Below are 20,842 nucleotides of genomic sequence, written 5' to 3'. Positions count from 1 at the left end.
CCCCCCCGCCCTCCATATTGTTGCAAGGTTACGACAAGCTATTGGTTTTTGCACCACCTCCTAAGAGAAAAACAAAGAAGCCAAAAATAAAAATTCGTGTGAGTAAATAAGAAGTGGGGGAAAAGAGGACAAAAAATCAAACAAAGAAAACAAGAGCGACAATGATGAATCAAACCATCACCAATCGATCATAGCATTATCCTTCACAATCTGAAACAATAAAAGAAGGAGAAGTGAACAACATGGAATATAAAAGTGAAAAATTCAGAAGCGAATACTAAGTTCAGGCAAACTTACCCCTCCATATTGCTGCAGGGAACTATTGTTGTGACATTATGACAAGCTAGTCTAGAGCGTAGTTGACAATCCTTGAGGCTGATGCAACAAAAAAACATGTATACCAAAGTTAACTAGAGACAAGAGATTTAAAAATAACCGACATATATAATAAGCACGTCTCATATGACTGCAAAACTTACCTCATCCATATTGCTGCAGGGAACAATTATTGTGATCCTTTCACATTATGACAAGCTGTTGATTTTTGCACCACCTCCTGAGAGAAAAACAAAGAAGACCAAAAATAAGAATTCGTGTTAGTAAACAAGAAGTGGGAGAAAAGGGACAAAAATCAAACAGAGAAAACGAGAGTGACAAGGATGAATCAAACCATCACCGACATATTTTACCAGCCTCCTCCTCAATCACCAATTGATCATAGTATCCTCCTCCTCCACAATCTGAAACAATAAAAGGAGGAGAAAAATTCAGAAGCAAATATAATTCAGATCAACGTAGAAGACAAAACCAATTTAGAAATCAAACCCTAGAAGTTGAGAATTCAGAGTCGAAAGCCATAACTGGATTATAATACACTTCCAAAAACACCTGCGAAGAAGACAGAAGAAACGTGGAAGTAAATAAACAAAGGAAATAAGAAAAAACACGCTATATGATAAAGTGAGCAGGGAAAACCTAAGCAAAACGGAACAAATCTTTATACCAGAAACCATAAATGGTCTTGCGCTTTAGCAAGTCATCATCTCTACCAATGCCTTTCTCTGGTAGTCCTGAGCAAATATGCCAATCCTTGAGGCTGATGCAACAAAAAAAAACATGTATAGCAGAGTTAGGTAGAGAAAAGAGATAAGAATTAACCAGACATATACAATAAGCACGCCTCATGACTGCAAAACTTACCCCATCCATATTGCTGCAGGGGACAATTGTTGTGATTTTTTAACAACATCCATAAATTACAGTGGTGCAAATCTGTACCTCCAGATGTATGTTTCTTTTTTCATCATTCAAGTTTTGAGAGGCTGTTTGTAGTCACTGACAGCAGCTGCAGAGGAGAAATAGCATCAGAACAACACTAAAGAGTCATTATCAAAAAGTTCATATAAAACGCATAGAAATAACCAGAGATGAGCATTTCACATGACTGCAAACTTGCCCCGTCCATATTGCTGCAGGGGAACAATTGTTGTGATCCTTTCACATTATGAGAAGCAATTGTTTTTCGCATCACCACCTGAGAGAAAAACAAAGAAGACCAAAATAAAAATCCGTGTTAGTAAATAGAAAATGCGGGAAAAAGGAAAAAAAAAATCAAACAAAGAAAACGAGAGTGACAAAGATCACATCATTTTAGCAGCCTCCTCCTCAATCACCAATCGATCATAGTATCACCCTCCTCCACAATCTGAAACAATAAAAGAAGGAGAAGTGAATAACCTGGAATATACTAGTGAAAAATTCAGAAGAGAATATCAAGTTCAGGCAAACTTACCCCACCATATTGCTGCAGAAAACCATTGTTCTGACATTATGACAAGCTAGTCTAGAGCGTATTTGACAATCCTTGAGGCTGATGCAACGAAAAAACATGCATACCAAAGTTAACTAGAGACAAGAGATAAAGAAATAAGCTGACATATATAATAAGCACGCCTCATATAACTGCAAACTTACCCCCTCCATATTATTGCAGGGAACAATTGTTGTGATCCTTTCACATTATGACAAGCTGTTGGTTTTTGCACCACCTCCTGAGAGAAAAACAAAGAAGACCAAAAATAAAAATTCGTGTTAGTAAATAAGAAGTGGGGTAATAAGGACAAAAGTCAAACAGAGAAAACGAGAGTGACAAGAATGAATCAAACCATCACCGACTGTTTTTAGCAGCCTCCTCTTCAATCACCAGTCGATCGTAGTATCCTCCTCCTCTTCCACAGTCTGAAACAATAAAAGAAGGAGAAGTGATCAACATGGAATATAAAGTGAAAAATTCAGAAGCGAATACTAAGGTCAGGCAAACTTACCCCTCCATATTGCTGAAGGGGACCATTGTTGTGACATTATGACAAACTAGTCTAGAGCGTATTTGACAATCCTTGAAACTGATGCAACCAAAAAAAAACATGTATACCAAAGTTAGCTAGAGACAATAGATCAAAAAATAACCGACATAATTAATACAAGCACGTCTCATGACTGCACCATCCATAGTGCTGCAGGGAACAATTGTTGTGATCCTTTGACAACATTATGACAAGTTGTTGTTTTTTGCATCACCTCCTGAGAGAAAAACAAAGAAGACCAAAAATAAAAAGTCATGTTAGTATATAAGAAATGGGGGAAAAAGGACAAAAATCAAACAGAGAAAACAAGAGTGACAAGGAGGAATCAAACCATCACCGATTTTAGCAGCATCCTCCTCAATCACCAATCAATCATAGTGTTATCCTCCACAATCTGAAACAAAAGGAGAAGTAAATAACATGGAATATAAAAGTGAAAAATTCAGAAGCGAATACTAAGTTCAGGCAAACTTACCCCTCCATATTGACAGGGAACCAATGTTGAGACATTATGACAAGCTAATCTAGAGCGTATTTGACAATCTTTGAGGCTGATGCAACAAAAAAACATGCATACCAAAGTTAACTAGAGACAAGAGAAAAAGAAATAAGCTGACATATATAATAAGCACGCCTTACCTCCTCCATATTGCCGCAGGGAATAATTGTTGTGATCCTTTCACATTATGACAAGCTGTTGGTTTTTGCAGCACCTTCTGAGAGAAAAACAAAGAAGACCAAAAATAAAAACTCGTGTGAGTAAATAAGAAGTAGGGGAAAAGAGGACAAAAATCAAACAAAGAAAACAAGAGTGACAATGATGAATCATACCATCACCAATCGATCATAGCATTATCCTCCACAATCTGAAACAATAAAAGAAGGAGAAGTGAACAACATGGAATATAAAAGTGAAAAATTCAGTAGCGAATACTAAGTTCAGGCAAACTTACCCCTCCATATTGCTGCAGGGAACCATTGTTGTGACATTATGACAAGCTAGTCTAGAGCGTATTTGACAATCCTTGAGGCTGATGCAACAAAAAAACATGTATACCAAAGTTAACTAGAGACAAGAGATTTAAAAATAACCGACATATATAATAAGCACGTCTCATATGACTGCAAAACTTACCCCATCCATATTGCTGCAGGGGAACAATTGTTGTGATCCTTTGGCAACATCCATAAATTACAATGGTGCAGATCTATACCTCCAGATGTATGTTTCTCTTTTCATCATTCAAGTTTTGAGAGGCTGTTAGTAGTCACTGACAGCAGCTGCAAAGGAGAAATAGCATCAGAACAACACTAATATGAAATGTGAAAAAAAAATCACCAATAAACTAGAGACAAGTGATAGAAATAACCAGAGATAAGCATGTCACATGAATGCAAACCATTACCCCGTCCATATTGCTGCTTGTTGGTTTTTTTAACTCCTGAGAGAACCATTGTTGTGATCCTTTGACAAGCTGTTGAGTAGTAACTCCAAAAGAAGACCTGCATCAGAGAGAGAGAAGATATCACTGATTAGAAAGGCCAATAAAATAAAATAAAAATCCAACAGAGGAAACGAGTGAAAAGGATGAATGAAACCATCATAGAAAGATCTTAGTAGCCTCCTCCTCAATCACCAATAGATCATAGTATTATCCTCCACAATCTGAATTGCGCTTTTAGAAAGTGATCATTATGTCCAGTGATACCTTTCTCTGATAGTCTTGAGCAAATATGAGAATCCTAGAGTCTGTTGCAACAAAACAAAAAAAAACATGCAGACCAAGTTAACAAGAGACAAGTGATAAAAACTAACCAGGCATATATTTTCAGCAAGTCTCATGAGTGCAGACTTACCGACTCCATATTGGTGCAGGTTGTGATCGTTTGACATAATGAAAAGATGTTGAGGAGTAATTCCAAAACCCCCGGCAGAACCATTGTTGTGACATTATTGACAGAAGCTGTTCAAAACAAAGAAGACCAAAAAAAAATCGTGTTAGTAAAGGGACAAAGACCAAACAGAGAAAACGAGAGAGTGACAAAGGATAAATCAAACAAACCATCACCGATAGATTTTAGTAGCCTCCCTTGCTCCTCAATCACCAATAGATCATAGAGTATCACCCTCCAGCACAATCTGAAACCATATTAAAAGAAGGAGAAGTGAATTAACATAAATGGAACAGAAAAAGTGAAAAATTCAAAAGCCAATACTAAGTTGAGGATCAAATTTAGAAATCAAACCCCTAGAATTAGAAGTTGAGATTTCAGAGTCGAAAGGCCATAAACTGGATCATAAATAATACGCTTCCAAAAAAAAAAAAAACACCTGCGAAGAAGAAGAAACGTGTAAGTAAATAAACAAAGAAACAATGACATAAGCGAGCACGCCAGTCAATACAATTATACCAAATATGATATATATCGGGGGAAAGATGTAGACCTGGAGAAGTCAAGGAGGCAGTGAATAGAATCTGGTGAAGAAGATTGTCTGAGGAGTAACGAAGACAGAGCAATCCCATCACGACCTGCATCAAATACATAGATAAGAATTGTTAATTAGACAGACCGCAACCCAAAGAAAAATCCAACAGAGTAGAATTATCCGATAAAGATATGTACCTGGACAAGTCAAGGGAAGTGGAGAGATGGATTTGACTTGCTTCCTAGATTTGCTTTGCGAATGTCTCTTCCCTAATTCTACAATCTAGTTTTTCTTTTTTTTTTTTTTTTTAAAAAAACGAAATCAAACCCTAGAAGCGAATAAGCGATGACAATTCGCTTCCAGAACAAACAAAAAAAACTATGAGAAAGAGAAGAGAAGCCTTAAGAGGAAGAACACTACCTCCTGAAGGAGATGATGTAGCCACAGAGAAGAAGAAAAAACGATCCATCAAAGCATCCTCCTTCTCCAATATACAATAACTGTAAGCGAAGACAAAGTTAATTATCGAATAATTAAAAAAAGCTTTTGAACGATTCAATTTAGTTAAGAAACCAAACCCAACCCTAGAAGAATGAATAGGAACGATGACAACAAAGAAGAAGAAGGAAAGCTATGGGACTGAGAGAGCCAGATGAGATCACTACTACTAGTATTTATAGAGATAGGTATGTAAAGCTATGTACGGTCACGATTTGATCTCGTCTGATATTTCAACGGTTAAGATTAAAGGTCACAAAGTCGGTAGTCAAATAACTTTGACTCTTTTGTCCACCTGGCGCTCCCTCACTAAACTTTTCCTTTTGTCTCTATATATTTCCTTTTCCTATTTTGATTTTTTCATATTCCTTTTCTTTTTTTTATTTAATTGTTGTTGTCTTGCCTAGTTGAAAAAAACAAAAAAGAGATATAACCGGAAGATAACAAAATATTGACCGTTCATTAAAAACAAAACAATTCATTAAAATTGATCCGCAAATATATGAAAAACAAAATCATTGACAAATTTTCGCGTTTATTTATTTTTTTTCTTTTTGGCAACTCTTTTAATTTATTATATACAAAATAAATTACAAATAGCATTATAATTAAAGAAATTCCCTCAAATTCATAATAATCGAATTCTAATAAGAAAATGTTGGTTAAATCAATTTATCATAAATAAACCCTCTTCTATAAAAGGCACTCACTAGTCCTAAACCCTCTCCAAGTCAGAACTCAGAAGTAATTAAAGACCATTTATCATCAAAACAAAGATGCTCCTCACCTTCTATGAGCCTTGCCTACCCACATGATGAGGTCACACACACTACATTAAAATAGCTCCTAACCTTTTCCAAGTACCAACCACCATATTCCAACGTGGCTTCAACATATGTGTATCATCTTTTCCCGGTTGCTTTCGTAGCAAATTAATGGAACTCAGAAGTTTTGAATCCAGAGATAAATAATGTTCCCTGAGGAACAATGACCTTTGACCAGAAGCTAGCTAAAAACTATTTCTCCTGCAAACCAAGATATTTTTACTTTTAAGTCATGCGAGAAGAAACTGGACAGAGATGTTACGTATTACAGACAAAATGCTGGCATATAAAAACATACTAGACGACGTTTCTGTTCCAGTTTATTGCTGCTAAAAGAGTATGGTGTTTTAGTTAATGTCACAAATCGGTTTTGAGTTGATGAAGATGAAGCTCCTGATTTTGAGCAGTACCTCCATTTCTCTATATTCGAACATTCCCTTAAGCTAATTTTCTCTTCGATGCTCTCTTCACTATCTTCCTTAACAATGATGTTGTACCTGCCCTTATCTTCAATGTTCTTCTTAACTTCACTTGTTAAGTAGAATCACAATTAAAACTAAATTGAATTGTTAGAAAACTGAGTAGAATCACAATTAAAACTAAATGCTGATATAATAGCATTAGCATATCACTATCAGATTACAATAGATACCTAAGTTGCCGAGTTACTGCAGTGAATCTTCCGATGCTAGTTAAAGTATATATCTTTAACTATTACGTACAGATTATATATATATATATATATATATATATACTCTTACTGAAATCCAACCGTACCACGTTGATCTGACCACTTGGATATGTTCTGGTCAGTTGTGTCACTAATTAAAGTATCATCCATCAGCTCATTGAATATATTAGTTATATATGCCTCTCTCATTTGTTCACTTCCTTTCGTTTGCCTAATATCACCCAAACCAACCAAGAAGCTTAATCCCTAACAGGTTTATGCAATTAGGTTTTCTAATAATAGCCTCCACTGGGAACCACGTCTTCGTAGATTATCATGTGGGTTGCTCAGCTAGAGATAGTACCAGTGGCGAAGCTAGGAATTCAATTTATCATGGTCAAAATATAATTTAAGAGGTCAATTGTGTTATTAATTTTTTTTAAAGGGGTCAATTCTGCTATTTTATCAGGGTCAATTTGATTTTTTCCCCAAAAATTCAACTAAATTTAAAATTTCACCAGGGTCAATTGACCCACGTGCTTCTACCCTAGCTCCGCCCATGATAGTACTCACATAGGGTTAGTTATATTATTAGACTGATATCAGCTAATGCTTTCATTAATAATCACCTTGAAAAAAACATTAGGCAAAAATATATGTAGTCATATGCATGTGTCACAAATCAAAAAGTCGGTACGGTTGGTTTGAGATTTCTCCCTATAACATAGCGCTCCTAGTCCAACTGTTGAAACCATCCTATCTTTCCATCTCTGCCTTCTTCAATTTTCCAACCAACAAACAACAATGACAAACCATCTTCAAGAGCCCTTAACCACTTACCCTACACCGGGTCTAACCCAAGAACAAGAACAAGTTGAAAAAGAAATGATGACCATGCAAGCGTTGAGGATAACGAACTCATTGGCTTTTCCTATGGTTTTCAAAGCTGCCTTGGAGCTTGGCGTCCTCGACACAATTGTAGCCGTTGGCGACGACGTATGGCTATCAGCTTCAGATATAGCTTTTGCTCTCCCTACCAAGCCCACCAATCCAGAGGCGCCAATGTTGCTAGACCGTATGTTACGGTTACTCGCCAGCCACTCGATATTGAAATGTCGTATAGTTGAAACCGGAGAAAACGATCGAATCCGAAAGACCCAAAGCGTATATGCAGCTGAACCAGTTTGCACGTTTTTCTTAAATCGTGGTGATAACTCGGGTTCTCTCATGTCCTTGTTCATGTTGCTCCAAAGCCAAGTCTTTTTCAAAACTTGGTACGTACCTCATTATTTGCAAATCAGCCAAATTAGTAGTTGATCCTTAGTTATAACAAACCGGCTTATAACCTTCTTATTAAACCAATATGCAAAAAAGTACTATCTATACACGTCCTTTCAGTGAACAACTGAAGATTTGTTACAGGACACATCTAAAGGATATGATTCAAGAAGAAAAAGATGCATTCAGCTCTGCCCATGGCATGAAGAAACTCTTCGAATACATTGGGTTGGACGAACAATTCGCTGGTATGTATAACCAGGCAATGTCAGAAACTTCTAGCATGATCATGAAGAAGATTTTAGAAGTTTACAATGGATTTAAAGATGTAAATACTTTAGTTGATATTGGAGGAGGACTTGGCACCACACTAAATCTTGTCACTTGCAAGTATCCTCAAATTAAGGGTATCAATTTCGATTTAGCAGGGGTTTTGGCCACTGCTCCTTTGTATCCAGGTACAACAGTAGATCATTAGTCTGACATGTTGAAAATTGAAGTGTTTTCCAAGAAAAATCAAAAATACTTTTTCAGTTTATTAAAATCCTACTACTAAAAATTTGTTATAGGAGTGGAACATGTATCCGGAGATATGTTTATAGAAGTTCCAAAAGGGGATGCAATCTTCATGAAAGTAAGTATACTGCATTTAAATGAAAAAGGCTAATACTTTTATGATTTAAACAGTTCATTTACAAACTAGGTTGGATGAATTGCTGGCAGTGGATATTACATGCCTGGAACGACGAAGATAGTGTAAAGATACTAAGAAACTGTTGGAAGAGTCTTCCGGAAAAGGGAAAAGTGGTAATCGTTGGCATGGTTACACCACCGGAACAAAAGAGTGACGACTTTTTCTCTGACATAGTCTTTGGCATGGACATGTTGATGTTAACACAACAGTCGGGTGGTAAAGAGAGGTCGTTTTCTCAGTTTGAAGCTTTAGCCTCTGCTTCGGGTTTTCATAAATGTGAAATAGCTGCTCTCGCTTACACATTTTCTGTTATCGAATTCCACAAATAGATTGAGAGTTTACAACGAAAACAATAATAAGCAATACTTGATTTCGTGAGAGAAGATTATAAACTAAAATAAACGTTTATCTTCAATGGCTTTTTTAATAATATATTTAAATTTGTATAGTCTATGCTAAATTAATAAATAGTGAGTATTGTTCTATGCTTAATAAATTAATAATATATATATATATATTTTTTTTTTTTTAATTTTTTACAAAAAAAAAAAAGTTAATTAAAAAAAGAGAATAATATTAAAGCTGGAATTAACCTCAGTCCAAAGATATGATTGAGGTCTCTCAGGGGCCATCTTTGCCGACTGATTCCAAGCCGGTTTCCAGCTCCGGTAAGCTTTTTGTAGCGCTCGAACGAACTTAGATCTATATTCCATTGTTTTTTTTAATATAGTAGGATGCTTCGATTTCGTTTCTTCGGTGAGTGGTGGTTGGGCGTAGATTATGAGCTGAATGTTTTGACTTGGTGGTTCCGAGATCCCAGTTGAATTTGAACTGTTCTTTGCTTGCCTTTCTTTTTGTTTTGAGATTCTTAAATCTTGTAGAGTATATCACAATGAACAATGATCCTATTGATCCGAGGAAATATCTCTTTTGTTTGGAATTTGAAAAGATGCAATGAACATGAGGGAAATAAAGAGATGTGCTAACTTCAACTGCCATTGTTTGCCTCTTCTTGGTTATTCTCTGTGATGCCTTGGTCTGAGGAGCATTGACATTTAGTCACCTTGTTTATGTATGAGTTTTGATCTGGCTGAAGAAACTTTTCCCACAATCCTTGCAGGTTTCTTTGATCTGGGTTCTCCTTCAAGAAATGATACACAAATTTCCCCAGTGCTACAGCGCAAACTATGGCTGCAGCAAGAAATAAAACCCAAAAACTATCAATGCCAAGCTGGCGGAAGGATTCTGAGGGATTTGGATCCGGGTTGGTCAGTGGATCTGGGCAACTTTCATCTATTGTCTTGAACCATGCATTCTCGATTTGAGTTGCTTTATTCGACTCTTCTACTTTTAGGATGGCCCGTGATATATCAGCCACTAGAGGGGATCCAATGGGAAATACCTGCAAAAAAAAAAAGTAACTCATGGTCTTCTCTTAGCATTTGGCATGAATGCAAGATTTTTATGCAAAGCTATGGACTTACGAAGCCTAATCCATCGACCTTGAACGGTGTTTGAACCATTTTGTACTTGTTACAGAATTGTCCAAGAAATATTCTCACGTAAGGTACTTCCATGAAAGCTGCAGATATACCACCCTCTGCTGGTCCTTTTCTCAGTAGCTCATCACAGTGTTCTGCAGACCCGTAGGATACAAGACTAGCATCCGAGAAACCTGAGTCTCTGAGTCTTCCCAAAATGAAGGAACTCCTTTGATATCCCACAGATTCTCCTTTTGCCAGCAAGCTATTTATGTTTGTTACCGTTGGATGAAGCTGTTGTGATGTAAGAAGCGACGCCAAACTAGCAGTGTAACTCTGAGTCAACACTAGTACTAAGAAGTACCAAATGATGACCACTAGCCTCGCCCAGAAGCTGAGCACTCTTTCTCCTGTAAATGCATTGAGGTGTAAATCAAGATGATTTTTGGAAACAGGTGCAGCACTAAAGTATGTGAACATTGAACATTTGACAGAGGGAGCATACTCGGGGCAAAGACCATTATGGAGAAGGCAAACCAAAAGATAGTGCTGATTTGATACTTGCCAGGCCCATCAAAGTCTGGGTTTACCCTATGTTCAAGTACCCATACGACAAGGCCAATAATGAAAAACGACAAAAGGCTGATAAGCCAAAGTTCCAAAGTCAAAGGCATCAAAAAGATGGTACTGCTTCTTTTAACACTGTCTTTAACAGGGACGACCAGACCTACGCCTGATGGTGTGTATGGCAATGAGAAATCAACATACATTGACCTATTTGCAGATATTGTTGTATCTGCTACCACAGCATCATATTTCTGCTCCAAACATAAAGAACAAGAACGTGGTTTCAACAATCAAGCACAGTGAAAGTGGAGCATATAAAGATGAGCAAATAAATGGTCAGAGTCTCTCACCCCGAGGTACACTTGGTAGACTAAGGTATCATAATCGCCATCTTGTAAAGGAATGAAGTCATAGGAAACATCGTAGGGCATCGCTTGAATTACAGCCTCAAAGTAGTCGATGCAGAATCCACTGAAAATTGTTGAATTGGTGATAGGATCCCTTGTAACCTTCACAAATTGTTGAAAACTGTTCTTAACTGGGACGCCAATCTGCAGCCTTTTCCCATTTGTCGGGATCTCCCATCCTTTGGGTGTGGAAGTAGTGTCTCCAGGCCATATAATTGGTCTTAGTCGATCTTGCCAAGAAGAGAAAGTGGTCGTGGTAGCTGGGTTATGGTCCACGTTCTTCAAGAGACCATGTTCTTTCATCCAGAAACCTATGGTCCTTCCTCCTTGCCCATTCACATTAATAATCTCAAAGACTGACGGCTGCAGTTCTCCATTGATAAACTGGAATTCACCAGCAAGACCTTTGAACTGAACCCTAGAGAGTGTTTGGAGAAGATTTGGACCATATTGAGATACACCTAGACCTTGAAGTTCTGACACGTTCCTCATGGCATCCGTCTTGACAAATGACAAATTTGATGTCCCCGCTTCTTCGATGGCCAATGCCAGTGCAGTGGTAGCATCATATGCCCACAATCCATATACATTCAGGTCAGAAATTGGGAATCTCAGCTTCGTCCATCGAGATCTAAATATTTCAAGCTCTTTGGATCTTGGGACATAAGTCTTTACACCCAATACCCCTTGCATTGTTTCAATTTCCGTATCGTTCATGATACTTAAAACATCAGTAATTGCGTTAGTGAGGATCCATACATATCCTTGTTTCATCAAACCAATTTCCTTAGCTTTGGCAAAAAATCTTGAGGCAAGCAATTCAATAATGTGGACAACAAATACTCTAGTGGGTCGAGTCATCATCCGGAGAAGTTCCACGGAGATTTCATCATCCGTGGCATTGGGAGAGATCACGGTCCTATAAGGTATACGAACGTTAATGTCTTGTAACGCATCAGTTAGACGAGGCATTATACCTTCTCCAAATGTGTCGTCAACGTATACAGGTGCAACCTCTCTCCACCCAAACAATTTGATGATTGCTTTAATGGCGTGCATTTGAGATGAATCATCATACGTAGCCCGAAAGAAGTATTGACTACGGATAGAAGCAAGGGACGGACTTGTTGCAGAATATGTAATAATCGGCACATGAGATTTTTGTCCCATCTCAATCATGAATTGAGCCTGCATCGAAGTCCATGGCCCTAGGATTGCTTTCACTTCCTTTTTCGTTATCAAATCAAGAGCTGTGACAAATTCAATTCCAATAAATGTTTTGTTATGCAATAATAACTTAGGAGGAGACAGCATAACTGTAGACAAGAAGTGTGCATATGAATTGATGATTGGTGACACATAAATATAGCTCAGTGCATGCAATTTAGAGAAATGGGAATGCGTGTACCCGCTGCTGCTGCGACAACAACATCATTTTCGGAGTCAACAATGGTGGTTATAAGCCTTGTGTGGGTTTCTGGATGAGAAGAGTAGAAATCAGAGAGAGACATGTTGATACAGAGCAAAGTCATGTTGGAGTATGCCATTCCGACATCATTCACTATTCCCACGTTTACAGCGGTTGCCCTATCTTGTGCTTCTCCCACTTGCATCAGGAAGACAATGACAAAGAAGAGTAAGCTGATAACGAGGTTGCTTTCTCTCTTCATTTGTTTCTTCTTTCTTTGTAGAGAAAGAATGAAACTTGGTGCTCTATATGGTATGCTCTTTGTTGTAGCAAGAGAAGCTTTGAGAATTTGGGAATTGGAGAAGTCGTGATATTGTTAATTAAGAACTTGTTGAATGTATTAAACTCCAAATATATACTATAGTAATCAAGGCAACCAAATTGTTTTTTAATACTGTAGTATTCTAGTTTAGCCAACGATCAAGGTCAACTGTCGCCAAAGAGGAGACTTCGTCTCATGCATTAAACCATAGGTAACAAATTCTCTCAGTTAATCATAGTTTACCGTTGTCTTCACATTCTCTCTGAGGAGAAAATTCTTCCCAAGAGAGCACACAAGAAGACTGGCTTTCATTTACCGCATGCATAACTCACATGAAAATCTTAGCAGAGTCCGGAGAATAATGTTTTTTGGCTTTTCTGATCTATATCTTTCTCTAACAATATTATGGATGGTTTCTCTCTGCTTCCTGAATTGATCACATTTTAATTGTTGCGATATTATAGTCATAGCGGTTCTTCTTGGACAATTAGACAAAAGTTACCAGACAGTGTTTAACCACATGTCCCGGTAAGTTCTAACGTTGACCGGAACCCTCAACAAGATTCAAACCACTTGACATCTAGTCAGAAGCAACAAGAGAAACGCTGTCAACAAGGACACAATTTCTTTCTCCACATTCCTGCAGAATCCAATATTTACTTGAGAGAGAGAGATGTTCATACGCCACAAACTTCTTTTCTTCTCTCGAGCTGCCGACATAAAGAGTCTCAAACAGAGTTTGATTTGGTGCAGAACTTAAGCACAGGACTTGCATCTTTCTTCCAAATGAGTTCCAACACAAAGGACTCTCCTATCTTTACGTTATGAGCTTGACAGAATCCTTTCCAGCCTTTTCCTAGTCTCAGTCTTCCGTTATCGTGGTCTTTTAAAAGACGCACCATTTGATTAACTCCGTCTTGACTCAACAGAGTTATTTTTCCTGGCTTCTTGATGCCATTCACCCGCGTGAAATGAAGCGGAAGTCTCTGCACAAAAGATTTGATTGAGGAAAATCACTGACCACACCAGAACACATCTAAAAAAAAAACCAATGATGTAACAGAGAAAGCGAGATTTACCAGCTTATTGTCTCTATAAGAGTATGGTGTAATCGTTAATGTCACAAACCGGCTTTGACTTGATGAAGATGAAGCTCCTGGTCTTGAGCAATGCTTCTCTTTCTCTATATTGTCTTCAATGCTCTCCTCTTCACTATCCTCCTTAAACATATTGTTGTCTCTCCCCTTATCTTTAATGTTCTTCTTAACTTCACTTTCCTCGGTTTCACTACTCTCTTCTCCGCTACTAGGATCTGTGGAGAGGGAATCTACATCCCTGCCTTCTGAACACTCTACTACCTTTGTGTCACGCTTTGTTTCTGCAGGGCACAAACAGAGAACAGGTCTTGCCCCGGTTCTAACCAGTTTAAACTTGAAGGAATCTCTAGCTTTTAACCCGTTTACTTCACAAAAACATCTCCAGCCTCGTGACATAACAACAGTGTTGTTTGACTTACGGTGTCTCAAAACTAAATTCCATGTTCTACCATATTCATTCTTCAAAACCATCTCATCACAACAATCTTTATTTAAACCATTTGAGCTCACAAACCCTTTTGGAAGATACTGCAACATCAGATTAAACATCCACAAGTCATGCAAACAAAAGAGTTCAGTCAAATCATCTTTGCAATAGAAGTTTGCACTCACCAGTGCATCATTATTAAAGCTCGAAGGCGTGAGAGATCCCGCAAAATATGAACAATCTGACGAGGAGGATTCTGCGTCTGGTTTACATCCTGCTTGGCACAAACGGATCACAGGCGTTCCTGAATTTTGGACAAGTTTGAAAGTATGGCCACCTCGGTTCATTCCATTGGCATTGCAGAAGCTTCTCCAGCCGTGTCTGAGATAAGTTTTGATGCCGGATTTGTCGTGATCTAAGCTTAAGTTCCATGATCTTCCCATTTCGTTAAGAAGAACAACCTTACCACATGCTTTGGTCCAACCATTTGACCTCGCAAAACTCATTGGAACATACTGCAAAGCCGTCATCAGTTTGACAACATGAGTTACTTTAAATCAATCTCTCAGGCTAACTAATTCAAACTATGAGTACAAGATTTTTGCTTAGAGAAATTTAACAAACCACTTTATCTTCTTGGAGGTTTGAGACTGAGACATTTGCTACAAAACAAGAATGCTCTGATGAAGAATCTTCTTCTCTCCTTGGATTCTTCTTCACTCTCTTCTTCATTGGTCTGATTTCTGAAGCCAAACCAATTAATAAATTTCCAAATTTGCTTCCCTATTCAGATTTTGAGTACACTTCATAGAAAAAGATAGAAAATTTACCAATGTTATCCTGATGATTATCACGATCATCATCAATGCTACGAGATGAAGTACTATATTCAATCTCACAGGAATTGAGTCCCAATGCAGTGACATGAAACACAAAATCTCCTTCGTGTCTGAAAACAATGACATCACCAATACGAAAATCATGTGCTCTGGCAAATTCTTTCCAACCATGGAGTCTCCGGCCACCTTCAATTTTCAATTCCCACACTGTATCTGAAGCGCCCGTTCTCAATTTCGCAGTCTTGTGTTCGTTTCTTCCTTGGAGGTGCTTCAAGAAGAAGGTTACAGGAATGTTCTGTAACAAAAATGCAAACAAAAGAAATTAAAACAAAACCATCTCTTTCAATAAGCTATATATATAATCGTTGAAGAGAGACAGAGACAACAGTACTAGGTAGGAGTCGAAGCCGGGAAGTAGAGCCTGGAAGAAATGTGGGTTTTTTGGAGATTGAAGAACTGAATCCGCCATTGTTAAAGTTTAATCACTTGACCAGAAAGAGGATTTTGCATTGATCCAGAAAAAAAAACACCCTCCTCAAAAGAAATAAACCCTAACCCCTTCTGCTACCAAATTGGTTTTAGCTTTGTCAGATACGGTCACTTTTTTCATAATGATAGGCGAAGAATACAAACAACTTCAGAAAAGTTTCGATAAAAAGAGTGACTTTCGTCTGATATGACTTCACTCAACGATACAAGTACAACAACTAAAAACAACAATTAAAAACATTAACTATCAGATTTAGAGAGACATTAGTTAATTATAGTACTCTGTTTTTCCCAAAAGACTTTATCTTTCAGACATAGATTGGTTCCTCTTCCTCCTTAGCCTTGGACCAAAACTTTAAGTAGAGGAGTTTTGTTTTTCCAAAGTAGCTTCAACTCAAAAGGCTCACCTACCTTCAGTACATCATTAGCTTTACAGAAAAGTTTCCATCCTTTTCCCAATCCTCTTCTTCCATAGTTTGGTCCATCTCGAACCAACTTGATTAACCGCTTCACACCATGTTTATCCTCCAGAATTATCTTCTTGTGATTGTTGTTAATGCCATTGATCTTTGTGAACTCTACCGGAAGAGTCTGCACAAACCAAAAAACACACAAGTCAATATTTTATCAAAAAAAAACAAAACATAATCAGAGAGAAACCATACAAAGACTTTTCTTTTATCATGATCCACGAGCTTACAAGTTTGGAGTTTTTGATATTGTAACTTGTGAGACTCAGAGTGACAAATCTGTTTTGTCCTGGAGATGATGGTGAAGCTACCCATATACGACGAACAGATACAGAGCATTGGGTTAGATTCACCGTCTCCAACTAGATTAAACGCAATCAAATCTCCTTCTTTTTGTTTGTTTTCACTACAGAATCTTTTCCAGCCACCTCCCATGTAGTAACTTCCATCTGATTCTCTAAATCTCAGATTCAAAGTCCACGAGTTTCCCTCTTCGTTCACTAGTATTATATTGTCACATCTCCTGCTCAAAGCTTTCGAGCTCGCAGCTTTCTTTGGAAGATTCTGTAACACCAATCCACAGGCACATTATTTTTATAGATCATGAATTATATGTGTGAAAAGAAGAATAAAGTAAGCGAGTGCTCACAATTGTGTCCGTTTTGAGATTTGAAGCAGTGACGTTTACTACAAAACAGTAATCCCATGATTCAAAAGACTCTGCCTCTCTTTTGGGGTTTAGATTCCTCTTCCTCAAACCATTTCCTGAATCATAAAAACATTTCTTTGTATCAAAATAATTTCCACAAAATATAATCCTCTTTTGTTTAGATTCAAGCAAATCAGTAAGAACAAAAGACTCAAACTTACTAGTGTTGTGCTGATTCTCATCGTCGTCTTCCTCGTCATCATTGTCGTCTTCCTCATCATTATAGTCGTCTTCCTTTTTGATGTTACATTGTGCGTACTGAATCTCACAGAAACTAGGACCGAAAGGTGTCACACTAAACACCATGTCTCCTTCGTGTTTAAAGATAATGATGTCGCCTATCGAAGATCATGAGCTTTCACAAACTCTTTCCAGCCTTGGGTGAGTCTACGGCCATCCATTTTCACTTCCCAAGTTTTCTCTGAAGAGTCCGATTTAAGTTTAGCTGTTTTCTGCTCATGTTTTCCATCAATGTGCTTGGAGAAGAATATAACAGGTATCGTCTGCAACCAACAAGAGACAACATGTAAAACAAAACCGACTCTGAAAGAAAGACAGAAGCAGAGACGGAGAGAGAGAGAGAGTGTGTACGAGGTGAGTCTCGGAACCGGGAAGAAGTGGCTGAAAGAAATGTGGATTGGCTGGAGACTGAAAAAGAGAATTCACCATTTCAAAACAGTTCAGGAAAAGAACGCAAGAATATTCAACTTCCTTTTCCTGGGGATATGTATGAAGACAAGACCAATGTGTGTTCTTGTCGTCTTATAGGTTTTGTAAAAACATATCTTATTAACTAAAGTTTAAACTGACGAAAGGTTAAATACTTGTTTTCTGAGTTTTTCTGTTTTTGTGGGTTCTTCATGGATTTGAGGATAAGTAAAGTTAAAAGCTGTAAAATTTTGGTACTTCCTTTTATCTACTGGGTAAAGATAAAGAATATTCGGTGAGCTGAGAAATTACAGAACAGCTTTTTCAATTCCTAATTCCAAAAGTCATTTACTATTTTATTTCCAAGGTAACTACTAACTAGCGCTGGCCACCTAAAATCAGAACCTGTTGGGTTTATCATTGCTTGCTAGATGGAAAGATACTTCGACCATGCTTTGGCTTCTCCCCAAAACGCCGCTTATCATTGTGGTTGTTCAGTCCTACACTATCCAGTTAATCAGAACTCATAAGAAAGAATACTTACCTTATTATCACGACTGGAGACTTACAAGAATGGAGGATAAGTGATGTAGAAAACCCAAACACCACTAAAGACACAAGTCAAGAAAACAAACAACAATGGAATATACATGTAATGTAATTGATGACTAGGAAGGCAACTGAGTTTTGTTTTAACTGGAAACACAACAGATAATCAGGGATCTGACACGCATTGGCCGTCCTTAGTAGGCAAAGATGATGAAGACTTCCTGGTTCCTATTCCTCCCTTGTCGCAGGATCCATTCCAGTCGAAGGGCTATCCGCAAAATATTCTGGATGCTTCACATTCACACCATACTGCCAAACCAAGTTTACTCATATAAGTTAGCTGTTAAGATGGGATGGTAAAACTTTACCTATCTACTGACCCTACTGCAATGCACAATATTAGAACCACTTAGGCATGTTTCTATGCATTTTATGTTGATTCCGTGATACTGAATTAGTTTCAGGCCATTTGTAGTTACTAGTTAGAGGAATGGTCAATGTCTATTTACAGCTTCAATAACTAAACAAGAGGCCTCTACATTTTCTCCTCATACTTTGGAGGTCTAAAGTCAGCACTGCTGGAAGCATGAAATTAGAGGAAGAAGCATTTACCTCACGCAAAGCTTTTGAGAGATCTTCCATAGTCAATATTAAACGCTTATCCTGTTTTAAGAAAATATTATATTGACATAATCCAAAACAAAATGACAATTCATATTTGTTGCAGAGGAAAACAAAACGAAAGTGCGCCAGATGTTACCTTTTGCTGTTTTTTGTCTTTCACAAATGGTGCTGGTCTAGCCTTGCAGTGCCTGTAATTTATTCACAGTTTGTATTATTCAGGAGCTTGTATCAATGCTTTAAGCTTTTGGAAAAATGTAGCTTACACATCTTTTCATACAAGTAAATATGAGAAAAGGGCATGGAAATTTGTGAAGAAGGGAATGAAAACTTACTGAAGGGCGTCGCTGGCAACATCTGCAACAAACTTTTGTGTAGCCACAGCAACTAACCTTATTCTGTCAAATAAGTAAACAAGATATCAGAACAAACAGGCAAGAATATATACAGGAAAGCTTATGACAAGAGTACAAAACTCAAAATACTTCAAAATATTAATGTTGAGCACTCAATTCGAAGGAAAGAGAAGAATTCACACATTATTCTAAGCATACAATCTGAAGTTTACATTCAAATTGCCAACCTTTATCAGTGCTAGTCCAACATGAACTTATATATTATACCATTTCACAGGAATGCAAACAAGGTAAAACCTAAATCCACCATGGAAGGGTATGATGTAATCCCAAAAGTAAATCCCAAAGACAAGAGTGCTGAACCTAAAGTTATATACAAACATATGACAAACCTAGTTAGTACATCTAAGCTGATTTAAACCAAGACATCTGATCTAACTGCTAGTAAACCTATCTAAGACCCAACAATAATTCCAATTACAACCACTGTTCTGCTCTTTCATTGTAAGTATCACATAAAACTTGACGGAAATACCTACAATCGCACGTCGGGGCACTGAAATCCACTCTTAGCCAAGTAGTGCTCTACTAAATCATCAGGAATCTGAAGGAAAAAACAAAAAAAAACAAATCCAGAACTCAATCAATTACATTACAGAGTAGAGTAGTGAAAAAGATTCTAAAATAGTACAAAGAGAAGTATACAGTAGGAGTATAATCCATCAGAGAAGCAAGGAACTCTGTAAGAGCAGCATCATCTTCATGCTTTGCCTCGCCAGATTGTTGGCCGTGATTCATCTCTCCCACCTTTTTAAGTTAAAAAAAAAACAAAGAAAAGATTTTCAAAAATCAGCACAACATTAGTAGAGAACTACTGAATTTGCAGGAAAAAAACAAAAATCGAATCAGCTATGGGAAATCAAGAAACCATCAAATTAGAAACTTCTACGAAACCTACAAAACAGATATATCATGATGATACAAGAATTTTGAATCCAGCTCAATTTACTAATTTTCCAGAATTCTTCTTATCTTCTGAAATCATAGTTGCTAAGAGATGAACTATTCCGGATCATTGTGTTGCAAAGATCACACACACATGAACGACTTGAAGGATAGCTAATAAGAGGATTATGAACAACAGAAGGAAGAAAAAAAAAATCGATACCACCAAACACAGTAAACCTAAATTCTAACGGAGGAGACCAAATTGAACGGGAAATCGAATACCGAAAACTCGGAATGCGAACCTAAACGAAGCCGTGAAGTGACAAAAAGCAGAGAATCGAGCACTAGAGCTAAAAAGAAGAAGTTTCGACGGATTTTGGCGGGGGAGAAGAAAGGATCGAAGAGTCGTCGACTAGTGAGTGAGTCCCTCCGTTGAAACCCTAATATTCTCCGACTCGAAGGCGAAGACATCGCTCCGCCGGTTAGATTAAATTTTAACAGTTGAAGGTGAATCTTGAGATGGACCTAATGGGCCTTTATTATTAAATTAGGCCCAAATATACTTTGCTGATAATGAAATTTTTACTTAGTACAATCTTCTCTGTTCCCCGGAGGATAACAAACAATTTATCCTTTTTGTGTGTTTTTTTTAATCTTCCCATCAATTTATTTATGGTTATTACCCAATTTAAAGAACAAGAAACAAAATATCTAAGAATATCCAACAACATCAAAAAAAAAAGATCTCA

General features: G+C 37.5%; 5 protein-coding genes and 1 long non-coding RNA gene across 23 annotated transcripts in view; 1 reads left to right on the top strand and 5 right to left on the bottom strand.

The window, feature by feature from the left end:
- LOC104721669 overlaps positions 1 to 5,427 on the bottom strand; it is a 7,839-nt gene extending 2,412 nt beyond the window's left edge. Inside the window, exons 1-30 of one of the 16 annotated variants that reach the window (XR_757063.1) lie at positions 5,375 to 5,427; positions 5,212 to 5,291; positions 4,989 to 5,082; positions 4,810 to 4,894; positions 4,611 to 4,695; positions 4,427 to 4,503; positions 4,221 to 4,327; positions 3,963 to 4,113; positions 3,770 to 3,866; positions 3,499 to 3,644; positions 3,317 to 3,394; positions 3,195 to 3,229; positions 3,003 to 3,079; positions 2,839 to 2,914; positions 2,695 to 2,757; positions 2,503 to 2,580; positions 2,325 to 2,402; positions 2,166 to 2,238; positions 1,975 to 2,051; positions 1,793 to 1,870; positions 1,645 to 1,705; positions 1,441 to 1,534; positions 1,201 to 1,345; positions 1,004 to 1,096; positions 826 to 888; positions 671 to 740; positions 480 to 556; positions 298 to 375; positions 182 to 210; positions 11 to 60 (exon numbers count right to left, since the gene is read on the bottom strand). This is a non-coding gene — a long non-coding RNA (uncharacterized LOC104721669). Of the gene's footprint in view, positions 1 to 10; positions 61 to 175; positions 211 to 297; positions 376 to 479; positions 557 to 670; positions 741 to 825; positions 889 to 1,003; positions 1,097 to 1,200; positions 1,346 to 1,422; positions 1,535 to 1,644; positions 1,706 to 1,792; positions 1,871 to 1,974; positions 2,052 to 2,165; positions 2,239 to 2,324; positions 2,403 to 2,502; positions 2,581 to 2,694; positions 2,758 to 2,838; positions 2,915 to 3,002; positions 3,080 to 3,194; positions 3,230 to 3,316; positions 3,395 to 3,498; positions 3,645 to 3,733; positions 3,867 to 3,962; positions 4,114 to 4,220; positions 4,328 to 4,426; positions 4,504 to 4,610; positions 4,696 to 4,809; positions 4,895 to 4,988; positions 5,083 to 5,211; positions 5,292 to 5,369 lie in introns of those variants that run through there. The other 15 variants (XR_002034158.1, XR_757058.1, XR_757057.1 and 12 more) reach the window with 15 other exon arrangements.
- On the top strand, positions 7,570 to 9,176 carry LOC104721668 (indole glucosinolate O-methyltransferase 4-like). Of its 2 annotated transcripts, none has more exons than XM_010439705.2 (4): positions 7,570 to 8,057; positions 8,206 to 8,519; positions 8,631 to 8,695; positions 8,785 to 9,176. In XM_010439705.2, exons 1-4 carry the CDS (start codon positions 7,588 to 7,590, stop codon positions 9,082 to 9,084), a joined length of 1,149 nt encoding a protein of 382 aa, XP_010438007.1. In that variant the 5' UTR covers positions 7,570 to 7,587; the 3' UTR covers positions 9,085 to 9,176. The 2 variants fall into 2 exon arrangements, with proteins under 2 accessions (XP_010438007.1, XP_010438008.1); XM_010439706.1 differs by having other exon boundaries at positions 7,588 to 8,057; positions 8,765 to 8,878.
- On the bottom strand, positions 9,434 to 13,054 carry LOC104727636 (glutamate receptor 2.1). The gene is made up of 5 exons (XM_019232571.1): positions 12,619 to 13,054; positions 11,154 to 12,460; positions 10,742 to 11,054; positions 10,240 to 10,646; positions 9,434 to 10,157 (listed from the first exon to the last, which is right to left on the bottom strand). Exons 1-5 carry the CDS (start codon positions 12,878 to 12,880, stop codon positions 9,744 to 9,746), a joined length of 2,703 nt encoding a protein of 900 aa, XP_019088116.1. The 5' UTR covers positions 12,881 to 13,054; the 3' UTR covers positions 9,434 to 9,743.
- LOC104721666 (B3 domain-containing protein REM17-like) lies at positions 13,292 to 18,048 on the bottom strand. The gene is made up of 10 exons (XM_010439701.2): positions 17,563 to 18,048; positions 17,133 to 17,474; positions 16,912 to 17,027; positions 16,493 to 16,826; positions 15,695 to 16,383; positions 15,295 to 15,598; positions 15,089 to 15,207; positions 14,650 to 14,979; positions 14,020 to 14,565; positions 13,292 to 13,926 (listed from the first exon to the last, which is right to left on the bottom strand). The coding sequence occupies exons 5-10, from the start codon at positions 15,770 to 15,772 to the stop codon at positions 13,669 to 13,671; spliced, it is 1,635 nt and encodes a 544-aa protein (XP_010438003.1). The 5' UTR covers positions 15,773 to 16,383; positions 16,493 to 16,826; positions 16,912 to 17,027; positions 17,133 to 17,474; positions 17,563 to 18,048; the 3' UTR covers positions 13,292 to 13,668.
- On the bottom strand, positions 15,990 to 17,277 carry LOC104727634 (B3 domain-containing protein REM10-like). The gene is made up of 5 exons (XM_010446726.1): positions 17,133 to 17,277; positions 16,912 to 17,027; positions 16,458 to 16,826; positions 16,204 to 16,383; positions 15,990 to 16,010 (listed from the first exon to the last, which is right to left on the bottom strand). The coding sequence occupies exons 1-5, from the start codon at positions 17,275 to 17,277 to the stop codon at positions 15,990 to 15,992; spliced, it is 831 nt and encodes a 276-aa protein (XP_010445028.1).
- LOC104721667 (transcription initiation factor TFIID subunit 10) lies at positions 18,147 to 20,583 on the bottom strand. 2 transcript variants are annotated; one of them, XM_010439703.2, is made up of 7 exons: positions 20,376 to 20,583; positions 19,851 to 19,952; positions 19,685 to 19,749; positions 19,125 to 19,187; positions 18,929 to 18,980; positions 18,781 to 18,831; positions 18,147 to 18,477 (listed from the first exon to the last, which is right to left on the bottom strand). In XM_010439703.2, exons 1-7 carry the CDS (start codon positions 20,562 to 20,564, stop codon positions 18,397 to 18,399), a joined length of 603 nt encoding a protein of 200 aa, XP_010438005.1. In that variant the 5' UTR covers positions 20,565 to 20,583; the 3' UTR covers positions 18,147 to 18,396. The 2 variants fall into 2 exon arrangements, with proteins under 2 accessions (XP_010438005.1, XP_010438006.1); XM_010439704.2 differs by having other exon boundaries at positions 18,149 to 18,477; positions 20,396 to 20,556.

Source organism: Camelina sativa, chromosome 11 (genome assembly GCF_000633955.1).
Source record: "Camelina sativa cultivar DH55 chromosome 11, Cs, whole genome shotgun sequence".
Classification (NCBI taxonomy): domain Eukaryota; kingdom Viridiplantae; phylum Streptophyta; class Magnoliopsida; order Brassicales; family Brassicaceae; genus Camelina; species Camelina sativa.
This window is presented reverse-complemented; position numbering and strand designations above follow the sequence as displayed.

Bases quoted from the DNA above. Each gene is read 5' to 3' on its own strand.
- LOC104721668 (XM_010439705.2), top strand. From the start codon at position 7,588: ATGACAAACCATCTTCAAGAGCCCTTAACCACTTACCCTACACCGGGT. The intron at 8,058-8,205 runs GTACGTACCTCA...GATTTGTTACAG, and splicing joins CAAGTCTTTTTCAAAACTTG to GACACATCTAAAGGATATGA. The intron at 8,520-8,630 runs GTACAACAGTAG...AATTTGTTATAG, and splicing joins CACTGCTCCTTTGTATCCAG to GAGTGGAACATGTATCCGGA.
- LOC104727636 (XM_019232571.1), bottom strand. From the start codon at position 12,880: ATGAAGAGAGAAAGCAACCTCGTTATCAGCTTACTCTTCTTTGTCATT. The intron at 12,461-12,618 runs GTACACGCATTC...AATTTGTCACAG, and splicing joins TGTTGTCGCAGCAGCAGCGG to CTCTTGATTTGATAACGAAA. The intron at 10,158-10,239 runs GTAAGTCCATAG...TTTTTTTTGCAG, and splicing joins AGGTCGATGGATTAGGCTTC to GTATTTCCCATTGGATCCCC.
- LOC104721666 (XM_010439701.2), bottom strand. From the start codon at position 15,772: ATGGCGGATTCAGTTCTTCAATCTCCAAAAAACCCACATTTCTTCCAG. The intron at 14,980-15,088 runs GTTTGTTAAATT...ACGGCTTTGCAG, and splicing joins ACCTCCAAGAAGATAAAGTG to TATGTTCCAATGAGTTTTGC. The intron at 13,927-14,019 runs GTAAATCTCGCT...TCTTTTGTGCAG, and splicing joins CTTATAGAGACAATAAGCTG to AGACTTCCGCTTCATTTCAC.
- LOC104727634 (XM_010446726.1), bottom strand. From the start codon at position 17,277: ATGGTGTTTAGTGTGACACCTTTCGGTCCTAGTTTCTGTGAGATTCAG. The intron at 16,384-16,457 runs GTATGGTTTCTC...TGGTTTGTGCAG, and splicing joins ATGATAAAAGAAAAGTCTTT to ACTCTTCCGGTAGAGTTCAC. The intron at 16,011-16,203 runs GTAGGTGAGCCT...TGTTGTTTTTAG, and splicing joins AAGCTAATGATGTACTGAAG to TTGTTGTACTTGTATCGTTG.
- LOC104721667 (XM_010439703.2), bottom strand. From the start codon at position 20,564: ATGTCTTCGCCTTCGAGTCGGAGAATATTAGGGTTTCAACGGAGGGAC. The intron at 18,981-19,124 runs GTAAGTTTTCAT...AATAAATTACAG, and splicing joins GTTGCCAGCGACGCCCTTCA to GCACTGCAAGGCTAGACCAG. The intron at 18,832-18,928 runs GTAACATCTGGC...TTCTTAAAACAG, and splicing joins AAGACAAAAAACAGCAAAAG to GATAAGCGTTTAATATTGAC.